Source organism: Mesocricetus auratus, unplaced genomic scaffold (assembly GCF_017639785.1).
Source record: "Mesocricetus auratus isolate SY011 unplaced genomic scaffold, BCM_Maur_2.0 Super-Scaffold_100029, whole genome shotgun sequence".
Taxonomy (NCBI): domain Eukaryota; kingdom Metazoa; phylum Chordata; class Mammalia; order Rodentia; family Cricetidae; genus Mesocricetus; species Mesocricetus auratus.
The window spans coordinates 12,730,014-12,745,989 of NW_024429210.1; the positions used below are offsets into that span (position 1 = coordinate 12,730,014).

The window sequence follows — 15,976 nt, forward strand, 5'->3', positions numbered from 1 at the left end:
CAAAACAACCCTGGTGATCGCTCCAAGCATTCTGCCTCAGTTACGGAAAGTCCATTAACACCCTTCACTTCATCATAACAGTTCCTCTCTTTCTCTGTGTATACAGGCATGTTTGCATGTCCATGGATACATCTGAGTTCTGGTACGTGTGCACATGTATGCACATACATGTGGAGGCCAGAGGTGAACCTAGGGTGTCTTTCTCCTGTGTGTGTGTGCACAGGCGTGTGTTCATGCGTGTGTGCCTGTGTGTGCCTGCCCTGTGAGATAGGGGCTTACTGCCATTCCTGATGAGCAGAGTTCAAGCCCTAGACCCCACGTTACAGAAGGGGAAAATTAAATCTGCTTGTCCTCAGTCCTCCATGGTAAGCTGTGGCACATATGCCCCCTCTCCCCCACACACAGAATGTAAATGTAATTTTAGAAAAGTGCATATCCCTGCTCAGATCAAACCCAACCTCTAGATTTACAGAGCACCCACTCAACTACATCACCCAGTCCCAGAACCTCACTAGGCCCAAGCGAGGCTCTGAGGTGAGGCCCTAAAACCCTGTGCAACCTCCTCTCATGCTAAACGAGTGCTTTACCATGGAGCTGTACCCCGGCAGCTTCCTTTTTAATTTCAGTGCTTTTTGTGAGCGCCCCTCATAACCCTATGCACGCTAAACTATGCGAGCCTCTCCAACAGAACAGACATGCGCGTCAAAGAAGCCTGCAAGCGCAGACAGGAGGGTTTGAACTGGAGCCGTTTTCTTTCTTTTAGTCACCTTTTAAAATGTATTTTTTATTCACTGAGGCTTTCACACTTGTGTGCAATGTCTTTTGGTGACACCAATGGGGAAACAGGAGTTTCAGGGTCAGTGGCGAGGTTCACAGCTTCATTTCACCCCCGTCCTGTCGCGCCTCAGTCAGGCTGCTTGCATCAGCGAGTTGATGCTCTCTTCCACCTCGGACAGTCTCTTCAGGGTTTGCTTGACCTTAACCTCATCAAACTCCAGACACAGAAATTCAGACTCCTGTAAAACATAAAAAGATGCTTCAGAAGAAACCCGAAAGACAGCTGCAGCGATGTGAAAGACAATGGCCTCCACAGGCTCAGGTTTACATCTTAGTCCCCAGTCGATGAACTGTTCAGAAAGGGCTGGGGGTGTGGCCTTGTTGGAGGAGGTGTGTCACTGGGGATGGGCTGTGAGGTCAAAAGCCCTGCCAAGACCAATCCCATGCCTGGTTGCTTCCTGCCATGACCACCATGGACTAACGCTCTAAAACTGTAATCGAGCCCCAAAATCAAATGCTTTCTTCTGTAAGGTGCCTTGGTTGTGGTGTCTCTTCAGAGATAGAACAGAAAGTAAGGGCTACGGCTCTTCACCGGGCATGGGCAAGCTCCAGAGGCCCGAGCCCCGTGCAGTGAAGCAGACTCGGGGTGTTTTACCACGCAAGGCAAATCCACAGTGCCCTCAATGAAAGCAAGTGTAAACAGTGACAGCTGCACGTGTCTCACTCTGAGAGGGTCTGTCTGGCAGCTCTGGTGACGCAGGCACATGCTGAAGGTAAATGCTTAGGTATCGCTACTTTGTGAACGGACTGAGGGCAGGCAGGGTAACCTCCATCTGAAAATTTTTAAATGGCACAGTCAGACCTTGAACTCCCAGTGTGGCCAATGTCACAGTTACTGCTGTCTCCACCTCACATGAGAAAGAATTGTGATTTGTCCCAAGTTAGCCTGGGCCAACTATGACTCCTGCTAAAAAGAAATTGTAATCGACTCACACTTTATTAGCTAATATCTGAAAAATGACCAGATCTTGAAAGAGCAACAGACATTTCCCAGGTCCTTCTCTATGCTGGAAGACCTTCCTCACAGATCTCCTTCCAGCACATTTGGATTAGTGAGCCAATCTTAGGTTAGATAAGTATCACAAAAAGGTTTTTGAAGTATGTGGCAGAAATTTCACAGGTCCTGATAAGCCCTAACTCTAAACCATCTTGGAAGAGATGGGCAAATACAGGTATCTAACGGTGTCAGTCTTTTCTGTCCTCAAGAGCAGTTACGGAGTAACTAAAGTAGTGTAAATGCTTAGAGCTTAGACGCTCTAGCTGCCTTGCTTTCTAGAAAAAGAAATTAAGGCTCCAGGTATGTCAAGTGACATGCCTAAGGCCCTTTGTCTGTTAAGAGCAGAATTGTGGGGCTAAGACTTTTATCTGCACACTCTGCTCTCTAAATATTAAAGGAGATCAGAACATCCTACCCCAAGAATCTACCTTGACACTGAGTGAAGGCAACTGAGAACCATCGGCTGACTTCTTGCAGTTTCTCCATCCAATTAAAGCAAGCACTTCTGGGGGATTCTATGGTGGTGAAGACAAAGAGCTGACATACACATTCAGCCTTACGGAGTCGACCTACGTCTGTAACTGCTTTCCTTCCTACAATTTTCCACTACTAGTGACTTTATTTATCACCCTTCATTAATAAGGTATATACATTTTCCAAGTCAAAAGGCTTCTACGCATTTTCAGGTTGTGAGTGTGTAGCGCTTCTGAGCATAATATTTAAAATATCAATGCCAGTAATATTTTGTAAATATCTTTTTCCTATTAATACTTTCTGGGTTTAACTCACAGGAGCCTGTTAGGGGACTATGATGGCACTTTCCAGCCCTGACCTAAAGTGGCAGAAAGGAGTGTCAACAAGCCTCCTTACAGGGAGAGTCATGGGCTGCCTGCCAAGAATGTTCGGAAGTTGACTTTGAAAACTGACCTTGTTGTTGCTAAACTACTGCACTAACTCCATACTGACAGTACTGCCCTGGAGAAATGGGCACAGAGAGCGGGCCAGAGGGGCCTGTTGGATGAAACGCTTCCACCAGGGAAAAGCAGTTTTCCCAACTATTAGAATCCCGCCCTCAAACTTGTATTTGGACAAGATAAGGAGCTTAGAAATTCTGTCACGTTTTCATCTAGTGGAAGAAAGCAACTTTAAACAGGGGAAGAATATGGGGCTGAGAACACAGCTTGGTTGGTACAATGCTTGCCTAGCGCATACACAGCCCACAGGTAGCATTGTAAAACCCAGCATGGTGGTGCATGTCTGTAATCCCACGATTACAAATTCAGTATCACGCTTAGCTACACCCTTAGCTACACAGCCAGTCTGTGGGACAGAAGACCCTCTCTCAAAATAAACAAACAGTAAACAGAGAGACGGCTCAATGGTTAAGTGCACTTGCTGGGCAATCAGAAGAGCATGGTATGATGATATTTTGTTTGTGCAGAGCAGAACCACTAGTCAGCTATAGCGGCCAGGCAGGGGTGGCGCACTCCTTTAATCCCAGCACTCGGGGACCAGAGGCAGGCGCATCTCTGTGAGTTCAAGGCCACCCTAGGCTACACAAGATTGATCCAGTCTAAAAGAGAAACAGAGCTCACACAAGGATGATCCCAGCACTTGGGTTCCCACACCTTTAGTCCCAGTCCTAGGGAGGTGGAGATGGCTGGGCAGAGAGAGGAATATAAAGCAGGAGGAGATGAGCTCACTGCATTCCAATGAGGATTAGCAGGGACAGGATTGCCCCTTTGGTCTGAAGAGGTAAGAACTAGTGGCTGGCTGCTCTGCTTCTCTGACCTTTCAGAATTAACCCCTATGCCTAATTCTGGGTTTTTATTATGACCAATTAGAACTCAGTTACACCAGGGGTTTGAATCCCAGCACCCACACAATAGCTAGGTTCCCAGCACACGCCCGCAGCATTGTCTCTGGATTGCCAGGGTCACCGCTGCAAGCTTAGCTGAGGTGATCCTCAGCTTCAGGGACAGAGACAGAGGACACTCAGCACCCTCTCTGGCCTCTGTGTGTGCACTTCTTTCTGTATGCAGATGTGTACCTACACTCCCAAACACAAATAAAAAACATTAATAATGAATCTTCCCATGTTTCAAATTGAAGAAGGAATTATTTTTTTTGTAAACAAGGGCAAATTTATGAAAAATTGGGCAGTTAAGTTGGTAAAATTATGAACAGGCCTCAGACTGAGCCTTTGATCTCTCACTCAGTTTTACCAAGGTCATTAGCGTTTGAAACATGGCTATTTAACATTTGGTCTTGGAATAAGTAGATACTTAGGAGATTGGTGAAAGAGATTATGACCCATGTTGCTCTCAGTGAGTGTCGGCTGCAGCACTAAGTCACTAGGTTTGTATTTACCTGTGAAGAGGTTGGGGCTTAAGGGACCCATCATTGGAGCTGTCCGTGTCAACGCAGCTTCATTATACACTGCCCTGGAGCTCACTGAGCAGGCCAGCTGGCCAGCAAGCTAAGCCACCTCCATCTGTCTCCCAGGCAGGGTGGTTACAAGCACATGCCACCACATTTGGCTTTCTTCTGGGGGTTCTGGGGAATGAACTCAGGTCCTCCCATGCACTTTAATGACTAATCTATTCCCCAATCTCATAACTTTTTTTTCCCCAGACAGGTCTCACTATGCAGCCATGGCTGACCTGGAACTTGCTATGGAGACCAGACTATCTGCCTGCCTCTACCTCTTAAATGATGGGGCTAAAGGTATGCACCACCACATCTGGCCTTTAAATCTTTTTTTTTTTTCCGAGACAGGGTTTCCCTGTATAGCTTTGGAGTCTATCCTGGTACTATCTCTGTAGACCAGGCTGGCCTCAGACTCACAGAGATCCGCCTGCCTCTGCCTCCTGAGGGCTGGGAATAAAGGCGTGCGCCACCAACGCCTGGTTAAAATCTATTTTTAACTGATAATGAAAACATAAAAATGTTCATATCTATAGAGTACCACAGATATATTGAAACTTGCACATATTTATAGTATTTAAATCAAGTCAAGAGTATGTATCTCATTTCTTTAATGATGAAACATCAAAGTCCTTTCTTCTAGCCTTTTAAGATGCAGTGTATTGTCTAGAGTTATTCAGTCACGGGACATGTTACCCCTACCTAGAACCCGGGACCCTCCATCTTCTCCTTACCCTCTTTTCTCCAGCCCCTGGTTCACCACCATCCTACCCTCACCTTCTGTGAAACTGACTTCTTGGTGCTAAGGACTGAATCCAGGACCTTATGCAAGCCAAGTGCACATTCTACCACTGACCCACACCGACAGTGAGATCAGTGTGTGCACACGTGTGCCATATCACACAAGTGGAGGTCAGAGAGTAACCTCACATGTCAGTCCTCGCCTGCCATCTTGTTTTAAATATGTTTTACATAGTTTTGAGGTGGGGGGCAGCTTGTAGGAGTTGCTTCTGTCTTTCTATTATGTGGGTCCTGGGTCTCAAACTCAGGCCATCAGGCTCGGAGGCAGGGGCCTTACCCACTGACCCATCTCATTAGCATTTCTTAAGAAGTAGGTACTGGGGACTAAACCCAGGACCTCAGAGCCCAGCCTTCCATCCTGTTTTGAGACAGGGTCTCTGCTGTCTTTCTGGTTTTGTTTTTGCTGTTTGTTTTTATGTATGCAGGCTAGCTGGCCTGCAAGCTTCCAGGGATTCTTCTGTTTCCTAACTTCCTGTAGAAGTGCCAGGGACACAGATGCTCTTGTTACATGTCTGGCTTTTTATATGGGTTCTGGGTATTTGAACTCTGGTCCTCATATTACATGACATATAGTTTTCCTCACTAAACTATCTCCCCTGAGAGATCCGCCTGCCCATGCCTCCCGAGTGCTGGGATTAAAGGTGTGAGCCACCACCACCCGGCTGAGATGTTTTCCTGGGCCACTTCTGAGTGACAGGCAGTGCTTTTCTTCCCATGCCTGATTTGTTTCACTTAACATTGTGCACCCCAGTTCTGATGGCATTGCAAATGACAGGCTTTTGCTCTTTTTTTTCCTTTATGGCTGACTTATATTCCATAATCAATATGTATATTTCCCTTACTCGTTCATCTGTCAACAGATACTTAGGTTGTTTCCACTTCTTGGTTATTGTGAATAATACTGTAATAAACATAGGAATACAAATGTCTCTTGGCATAGTGATTTCATTTCCTTTGGACACAGCCCAACAGTGGAAATGCAGGATCATATGGTAAATCTACATTTTTCCCCAGATTCATTTTTATTTTTATTTTGTGTGTGTGTGTGTGTGTGTGTGTGTGTGTGTGTATGTGTGTGTCTTGTCTACGTGTATATATGTGCTCCATGAGCATGCCTAGAGCCTGCAGAAGTCAAAAGAGGACATCAGGTCCCCTGGAACTGGAGTTAGGACAGCTGTTAACTAAACTCATCTTGTCTGAGAGAGCGACCACTGCTGTTCATTGTTAAGCCATTGCTCCAGACTTCTTTAAGTACTATCTTCTATGTGGCCCTCACTGTTCATGAATTCTCGGTCTTCCTGTTGCCACTCTAGACTTCTTTTTTTTGTGTGTGTGTGGGCGAGCAATTCAAGACAGGGTTTCTCTACAGCTTTGATGCCTGTCCTGGAACTCACTCTGTAGACCAGGCTGGCCTGGAACTCACAGTGATCCACCTGCCTCTGTCTCCCGAGGGCTGCTCCAGACTTAATAAAATAGTATCTTGTATGTGGCCTACACTGGCCACAAAGTCTTGATCTTCCTGTCTCAGCCTCTGAGGTGCTGAGATTATGGGCTCCTGGTATAACCTACAGAAACTTTTCCTAATTTGAGTAAAGGAGAACTAGTTTCCACAGAACAATGGACCCAGTACACCAAGAAAAACTGCTGAACAGTTTTATGCCATCAAGTTGAAGGAGGAGCAATTGCACTGAAGTATGTGAGAAACCAAATAACAAACTCTTAACATACTAGTGAATGTTGCTACTTTATTTAACACACTGATGAATGTTGCGACTTTATTTAGAAGTTCAAATTGGGGTGCAACATCATTCCTGATGAGGTACACTTTAGGTCAGACTTATCTGCAAATAACTTTGGCAAACTGTAGTATTTACATAAAAGGAATTGAGATTGCTTCCTCTGCCTCACATCAGAGCCATGCAGCATAGTTTGAGCACCATCAGTGAGGTGGGGCCGTTACAATGGCCCTTACTTCTAGTACTTGGTAATGTACAGTATGCCATCAGGAAACATCACACAATACACCCAATAAACACCAGGAAAGGACACTAAATGGTCAACGATTTGGCAGGAGAGGAAGGCAGAGTGGTATTAATTGAACTATTTCTGGGATGGCAGGTTTTCTCCAACTTCAGGGATTGCCAATCTACTCTGCCAACAGCAGTACCTGCTAGTCCCCCATGTCTCGCTGTGCCTGTCATGAGTCATTTCTGACTACGCGGAAACAGGCAGAGGAGACGGATAGGGGAGGAGGGGAAGAAAGGGCCACAGAGACTTTCAAATTCAGAAAGTACTGATTTGGGGAAATAAGTTTTAGATGGCTGGGGAGAGGATAAAGTGAGATCACGCATGTGAACGGGTTGTGGGGACTGACTGTGTGGTCCCCGTAACTAGCGTTCCCCACATTTGCATTCCCGGGTCAGTCTGCTGGAGCGTCCACGCCACAAGACTGGAAGGCACTAGATTTAGTTCTTGCAGCTCATGGAGGCTAAACACCCGAGATCGACTGGCTAGAAGGTCTGCTTTCTCCCAAACCACTCTGGACTGGCATGAGCCATCGCCTCACTTTTCTCTGTGAAAAGCATCTCGGGTGTTTCTGCCTCCTCACGGGGACATCAGACTCTTGGGTTTCCAGCCACAAACATTAGCTTCCTTTTGCCATATTTCTTCAAAACAGCTATTTTTTGAGATGCAGAATGGGCGTTAGTATAGAATTTTTGAGGGGCACAATTATAAAGGATTTGGTATTGTGGACGGAATGGTGATAAGGTCAGAAACCTCATACTTAATTCTTAGTTTCCTGAACATATTATACAAATAAGAATTTCTAATAGTTAATTCAAAATAAGAAAACAAACTCAAAACAAAGCATCACCCTACCATCCAACACACACACACACACACACACACACACACACACACACACACACACACACACATTCTGTGACTGGACTGGCCTGGCCAGGGCAACCACATTCTTACTGACCTTTATTTTGAAATGTTATTCAGTGTGTGAGCATTGCCAGAATAAAAGCTGTCAGGAAGAGGATTAGAAAATGGAACAAAAGAGTTCTCTATTCCTTCCTCTCAGATCTTGTAAATGTCTTACTTGCATGTGGTGCTCCCAGGTCTAAACTCTTGTTCGGGCATACCATTCTCTGAAAGAAAGTGAGGCTGAGGGAAGGCAAGGGCTTGCCTTTGTGGGTGACATCCTACGGGGCCTCTCCAGCTCACACAGCTTCCTGCAAGCTTCTGGATGCTATGGGTAGAAGGTGGCAGAGAGGACATGTCTATGTTGAGGGTATGTTCTGACATCAGTCTGTACTGGCCTCTGTTCAAAGACAAAGATCAGCCCTCACATTAATGTGGGGTTTTACAGACTGGAAACCCTTCCACATGCATGATTTCACTTGATCCTTTAACAGTCCCTGTAAAATCAGAAGAGACAATCCCAGAAGTAAGCTACTCGAAACAATTGTAGAATTGGCAGAATTTGCCCAAATGACCTGAAGCAGACTGTTTGAGCCAAGTCTGGAAAACTTTGTCAGAAAATACAGTGGATTTTATGGGCTTTGATATCTTCTACCCACTGATAGGAAACTGAGATCTTGTTTTAAGTAAACAATCCACAATTCCACAAACTGGAGTTTCAAAGGGTCAGGAAAGAGTCGCTGTTACCGTCAGCAGGAGAGCTAGAAGCCAGCTCCTAATGAGGGAGGAACTAAGAACCTTTTCTGGCCACCATCACACATGTAGTAGACTTTGAAAGATTTGGAAGAAGTGGAGGGAAGAGAAGTTTGTGGGTGAGGACAGTGATTCATTGCTGGCCCTTGGCAAAAAGGAAAGCTGCAATGAAAGAAAGACCGGGGCTGAGGACGCGGTCAGCGGGCAGCGTGCTGCCCATGCGTGTGAGGCTGAGGACACGGTCAGCGTGAGGCTGAGGACGCACGTGCTGCCCAGGCACGTGAGGCCCTTGTTTGCACTGCAGTGACTCGTGCCCATAACCTCAGCTCTGAGGAAGTGGAGGCAGGAAGGTCTGAAGTTCAGGGCCATCCTCCCTACACAGTGAGCTCAAAAGTAGCCTAGGCTACACAAGATCCTGTGTTTCTACTAACCCCCAAAAGGAGATAGCAGTAGGGAGGATTGTGGGAAAATGCTAGTGAATTTGAAGTTCAGAGGGAGACAAATTTATATTTAAAATAATACAGAATGGTAATAAGAATGAGTTTATTCCACATCAGTGAGGAAATTTATCCCATTTTATAGAAAGACAATGAATAATCTGTGTAAAGCCACAGAAGAAGCATGTAGAAGAAAGAGCCATTTAAAAATACCTATCTGGTAGGCATAGTTGTTCATGCCCTGATCTCAGCAATAAAGAGGCTGAGAGAGTTAGCATGAATTAGAGGCCAACCTGGGCTATACAATGAGTTCAAGATTACCCTGGGCTACTTACTGAAAAAGACCTTGTCTCGAAACCAACCAAACAGACACACAAACAAAGCAAACCCAGTTGTGGCTGTCTGGCTTTGGAACCTAAACAACTGTCATTTCCTAATCTGAGCTTATGTTTATAAATGTATATACAATATAAATTCCACCATTGATAGTTACTAATGTTAGTCTCAGATCCAGTTAACTTTAATGCAGACTCAAAGGGAAGCTCAGTGATTTAGTGTAACACTCAAAGCCCATCAACAATGTCGTCCGCCCTCTACCAATCAATCACCTTATGGGGAGGTGTGCACTTGGCTCGGTTACCACTTGCTCAGCAAGTACAAGGCCCTGGGTTTGGTCCCCAGCACAGAAGAGCGGGGAAGAGAGGGGCAGAGAGAAAGCTGGATGAGGAGGCTGTGGATGGGCAGTGAACGCACGCTGGCTGTGTCTGGAGCATGAGAGCAGTCGTCTGACTGGGAGAAGGCACGGCAGAGCTAATGTGGGCACGGGACGCAGGCTGCAAAGCATGTTATAAACTCAGTTCCTATGGCTTTTTATTCTGACTCCTTCTGTAGGAACAATGGGATAGAAGGGTCAGGAAAGAGTCGCTGTTACTACTGTCAGCAGGAGAGCTAGAAGCAAGACTACCTTTGTTGTTCTGTGAACCAAAGTTCCAAACTTCTAGGATGAGATTCCTTTTCCTATCACCCTAATTTTCAGTAAAAAGAACCAGAATACCCACTTTCCACCACCAATTCTGTTGTGTCATCTAAGAAAATCAAATTATTGATTAAAAGACTAGATCAGTACTTTTGGGTTGTGAGAAGACAGATACATTAAATTCTGAGCTTAAACTTTTAGTAGTCTGCATCTTTGACCTATACCCATCCTCCAGTTAAGCCAAGCATAGGATGACTGGGTGTGGGAAGGGACAGGGAGTGCCTTTGGTACTGTCTTGATCATAGAATCAAGGCTTGACTGCCAACCATTCGAAACAGAACAGGCAGCTCGTATACTACTATGAATAAAAATTAACAGTGTATTCCATTTGTTTATTTGCCTTTATTTATTTACCTTTAATGCTCGGGAACAAACATGTCCTCATGCACTCTGAGCTATATCACCAGCCCAACTCTTACATCTTTAGGAAATTTCCTGATCCTACCTGACAAAGAAGCTGTGCCCCCTCTGAATGTCTAGACAGCTCAGAGGTCTTGTAAGGAGATGGCTGCCACTGACTCTGTGTGCTTTCATATCTACTTACTAGTGCCAGTGAACACAGGCTTTGAAACCACACTGATCCAAATCCAAACCCAAACCAAAACTCCACCGTCTTACGGCTGTCTCAAAGTTTCTGGATTTACAGTCATGATTTTGAATAGGTTTAACTGGTAAGGTCTCTGAGGATTTTACGACGTGTCTAAAGTGACTCAGCAGTTTTCTGAGAAGTAAGCCTATGCCTTATTTTACTCATATCTCACACACAACAACATAAAAATTACATTGGTGAGTCACACACCATTTCTGTGTGTAAAAGGAAAAAGCCAAGCACTTCACTCTGACACACACTAGGCCTCTACAATATAGTCTGGCCATGGTACTCTGGCAGCCTGAGGCTAGCCTGGCCTGGCTGCTTGGACATTCCTAAGGCTGCCTCGATCCCTTCTGGGGCTGCCAGTATCAGCTCAGGACACACACAGCCATCAGTAGTGGAAGAACACCAGAGGTGGGGGAGGACAGCAGAGGAGGGGGAGAAGGACAGCAGAGGAGGGGGAGGACAGCAGAGGTGGGGGAGGAGGACAGCAGAGGTGGAGGAGGAGGACAGCAGAGGAGGGGGAGCGCAGCAGAGGAGGAGGAGGACAGCAGAGGAGGAGGAGGACAGCAGAGGAGGAGGAGGAGGACAGCAGAGGTGGGGGAGGAGGACAGCAGAGGTGGGGGAGGAGGACAGCAGAGGTGGGGGAGGAGGACAGCAGAGGTGGAGGAGGACAGCAGAGGTGGGGGAGGAGGACAGCAGAGGTGGAGGAGGACAGCAGAGGTGGGGGAGGACAGCAGAGGAGGAGGAGGACAGCAGAGGAGGAGGAGGAGGACAGCAGAGGTGGGGGAGGAGGACAGCAGAGGTGGAGGAGGACAGCAGAGGTGGGGGAGGACAGCAGAGGAGGAGGAGGACAGCAGAGGAGGAGGAGGACAGCAGAGGTGGGGGAGGACAGCAGAGGAGGAGGACAGCAGAGGAGGAGGAGGACAGCAGAGGTGGGGGAGGAGGACAGCAGAGGAGGAGGAGGACAGCAGAGGTGGGGGAGGAGGACAGCAGAGGAGGAGGAGGACAGCAGAGGAGGAGGAGGACAGCAGAGGTGGGGGAGGAGGACAGCAGAGGAGGAGGAGGACAGCAGAGGAGGAGGAGGACAGCAGAGGAGGAGGAGGACAGCAGAGGAGGAGGAAGACAGCAGAGGTGGGGGAGGACAGCAGAGGAGGAGGAGGAGGACAGCAGAGGAGGAGGAGGAGGACAGCAGAGGTGGGAGAGGACAGCAGAGGTGGGGGAGGACAGCAGAGGAGGAGGACAGCAGAGGTGGGGGAGGAGGACAGCAGAGGAGGAGGAGGACAGCAGAGGAGGAGGACAGCAGAGGAGGAGGAGGACAGCAGAGGAGGAGGAGGAGGACAGCAGAGGAGGAGGAGGACAGCAGAGGAGGAGGAGGACAGCAGAGGTGGGGGAGGACAGCAGAAGAGGAGGAGGACAGCAGAGGAGGAGGAGGACAGCAGAGGAGGAGGAGGACAGCAGAGGTGGGGGAGGACAGCAGAGGAGGAGGAGGACAGCAGAGGAGGAGGAGGACAGCAGAGGTGGGGGAGGACAGCAGAGGAGGAGGAGGAGGACAGCAGAGGAGGAGGAGGAGGACAGCAGAGGAGGAGGAGGAGGACAGCAGAGGTGGGAGAGGACAGCAGAGGAGGAGGAGGAGGACAGCAGAGGTGGGGGAGGAGGACAGCAGAGGAGGAGGAGGACAGCAGAGGAGGAGGAGGACAGCAGAGGAGGAGGAGGAGGACAGCAGAGGAGGAGGAGGACAGCAGAGGAGGAGGAGGACAGCAGAGGTGGGGGAGGACAGCAGAAGAGGAGGAGGACAGCAGAGGAGGAGGAGGACAGCAGAGGAGGAGGAGGACAGCAGAGGTGGGGGAGGACAGCAGAGGAGGAGGAGGACAGCAGAGGAGGAGGAGGAGGACAGCAGAGGTGGGGGAGGACAGCAGAGGTGGGGGAGGACAGCAGAGGAGGAGGAGGACAGCAGAGGAGGAGGAGGACAGCAGAGGTGGGGGAGGAGGACAGCAGAGGAGGAGGAGGAGGACAGCAGAGTTGGAGGAGGACAGCAGAGGAGGAGGACAGCAGAGGAGGAGGAGGACAGCAGAGGTGGGGGAGGAGGACAGCAGAGGAGAAGGAGGACAGCAGAGGAGGAGGAGGAGGACAGCAGAGGAGGAGGAGGACAGCAGAGGTGGGGGAGGAGGACAGCAGAGGTGGGGGAGGAGGACAGCAGAGGAGGAGGAGGACAGCAGAGGAGGAGGAGGAGGACAGCAGAGGTGGGGGAGGAGGACAGCAGAGGAGGGGGAGGACAGCAGAGGTGGGGGAGGAGGACAGCAGAGGTGGGGGAGGACAGCAGAGGTGGGGGAGGAGGACAGCAGAGGTGGGGGAGGAGGACAGCAGAGGTGGAGGAGGAGGACAGCAGAGGAGGAGGAGGAGGACAGCAGAGGAGGAGGAAGACAGCAGAGGAGGAGGAGGACAGCAGAGGAGGAGGAGGACAGCAGAGGAGGAGGAGGAGGACAGCAGAGTTGGAGGAGGACAGCAGAGGAGGAGGAGGACAGCAGAGGAGGAGGAGGACAGCAGAGGAGGAGGAAGACAGCAGAGGAGGAGGAGGACAGCAGAGGAGGAGGGCAGCAGAGGAGGGGGAGGACAGCAGAGGTGGAGGAGGACAGCAGAGGAGGAGGACAGCAGAGGAGGAGGAGGACAGCAGAGGTGGGGGAGGAGGACAGCAGAGGAGGAGGGGGAGGACAGCAGAGGTGGAGGAGGACAGCAGAGGTGGGGGAGGAGGACAGCAGAGGAGGGGGAGGACAGCAGAGGTGGGGGAGGACAGCAGAGGAGGAGGAGGAGGAGGACAGCAGAGGTGGGGGAGGACAGCAGAGGTGGGGGAGGAGGACAGCAGAGGAGAAGGAGGACAGCAGAGGAGGAATTGTGGCAGTGGCCATACCAAGGGCTGGGGCAGCACAGGAGAGGAGCCTGACATGGGAGAAACACAAACAGGCCGCCATCAACCCGTACTGGGGTCCCAAGTCTGTTCCGTTGCCTGCCTCACTGTCAACCCTTAGAAAGGGAAGAATACCTGATCCAGGCATTTTTCTTATAATCAAGTTGAGAAATAATTCTAATATTCAACAATCACACAACCTTTTCACCTGAGCTGGTATACTGAGCATTTCCAACTCACTGCTCTCATACGGTTTCCTCATCTTCCCCACCCCTCAGCAAACACAGTGAGATTATTCGCTCATGGTAGATTGATCCCGTGTCAGACACTGGAGGGGACACAAGGATGAGCAGCTGCAGCATTCTTCAGTGTGGAAACGCCACCCCTGAGGCTTGGATCACATTCATTTATTTTTGTATTATTAGCTCAAATATGCTGTCATTTGTCTTTTTTGCTCTTCAAATGAAAGTCAAATACTCCCTGGGGGTTAAGAAATAAAAAGAAACAAAAACTTTCTGCATCCCTCATTTCAAGCTGTGAGGAAGGGCCTCAAGCAAAGATATTTCTGGTTTGTGTCTGTAATCTGAAAAAAGAAAAGTTCAGGTGTAAAGCCTTCCTTTCATCTTCATCAGTGAAGAGTAAAATACTAAACACGATCATTAAAGGGGAACTTCTAGGGGCAGGAGGGGATGGCTCAGTGGTTAAGAACAGGTTCTGTTCCAAGCACCCACAGAGCGGCTCACAACCATCTATAACTCCAGTTTCAGGGGACCCTATATCCTCTTTTGAACTCTGCAGACTGCAGGCACACATGTGGTATACATACATACAAGCAGGCAAAACACAAAACAGAAAAAATAAAGTAATAACTCTAATAAAATATCTTAGTAAGAGTTTCTGTAATTATGTCACTTATAGGGCAGGGACCAGAGTTGAGACTGATTCTGAGAGATTACAATAGTTGCAATGAGTTTAATTTAATGCCCACCAGAGGTTAAATCTAAACGTGTAAGCATGAAGATGCAGTACACAGAGGTAAGCTAGCCTCTGTTCCTTAGATTATAATGGCTCACTGGAAACTGACAGAAATACATACATGCTTTTGCAGACATACTTAATGTGGAGAGAATAGCTCGTCTCAGCTGTCTGTGCTACGTTTGGGACTTAAAATATTGCATGTGACACGCTGACACCTGCCTGCGGTCCTGTGTTTCAGTTTTCCCAGAGCACAGGAAGAAAAGCTTCTTTGAGGTTGTCTCTACCTGAAGGGCCCATCTTTCAGAAGATTACCTCTCAGGGGAAAACCTAGAGTTGCCACCACATCCAAGAGCTTGGTGAAATCTGGCCCAGGATAAATACTGTCTCTTCTCCATCTCATTTACCACACATCCCCATAACTTCTTCTTCCTCGACAGCTGCCCACACCTCTGACTTCCTGGCCCTTGTGACAAAGCTTTTTGTCCCTCAACCATCTGGTTGTCTTTGAGCATCACACTCTGCCTGACTCCCTACTGCCGGCATGTACGAGGTGCATATCTCCTTCCCTTCTGTTGTCCAGCCTCACTGTGCTAGCAGTTTAGAGAGCGGAGAAATTCCTTTAGCCTCTACAACAACCACATTACTCCTGAGATCTGGTTTATTTCTCAGTCAATACACATTCGAAGGATTTTGAAAGTTACTTTTGTTATGTATGTGTGTAGTGTGCATCAATGTATGCGTGTTCACACGTGTAGGAGGCAGCTGTCGGATGTCTTCCTCAGTCGCTCTCCACTTGGTTTACTCGGGCAGCGTTTCTAGACGAGTCTGGAGCTCACTGGTTTGGCCTCGTCACACACCCCACCCGCACCCTCACAGGGGCAACCCCTTGTCTCTACTTTTAAATGCTAGGTTAATAGACTGCTGCCGTGTCCATCCTGCTTTCATGCGGGCTCTCGAGATGCAAGCAGTTCTCGCGCTTGCATTGTCTCCCGGGCCAGCTGTCCTCTGCAGAGGAGTCAGGAAGTCAGCCTTCTCCACTTCAGGCATCCACGGAACCCAAAGCAGTATGGGGGGGGCATCGTTATTTTGAGGGTTATGATATTTGAATTTAGGTGTAGCTCCAGTATTACTGGCTGTGCAATCCTGGGAGGAATTAATTTGCTTAAAGGTTTCCAAATGAAAAAGAATGGAAAAATAGTTTCTATTTTATGTGCCTGTTAAAAAGACTAATTAGCAAATACCCAAGCATCAGTGTTGTACTTTGTAGGCAAGTGTCTCAATG

General features: G+C 48.4%; 1 protein-coding gene across 1 annotated transcript in view; it reads right to left on the bottom strand.

Moving 5' to 3' along the window:
* Positions 1-763: 763 nt before the first annotated feature.
* The window catches only part of Commd1 (copper metabolism domain containing 1), a 123,022-nt gene continuing 107,809 nt past the window's right edge, over positions 764-15,976 (bottom strand). The window contains exon 3 of the mRNA XM_005070375.4: positions 764-1,016. Within this exon, the coding sequence (XP_005070432.1) occupies positions 909-1,016 (108 nt within the window). The 3' untranslated portion in view covers positions 764-908. The remainder of the gene's footprint in view (positions 1,017-15,976) is intronic.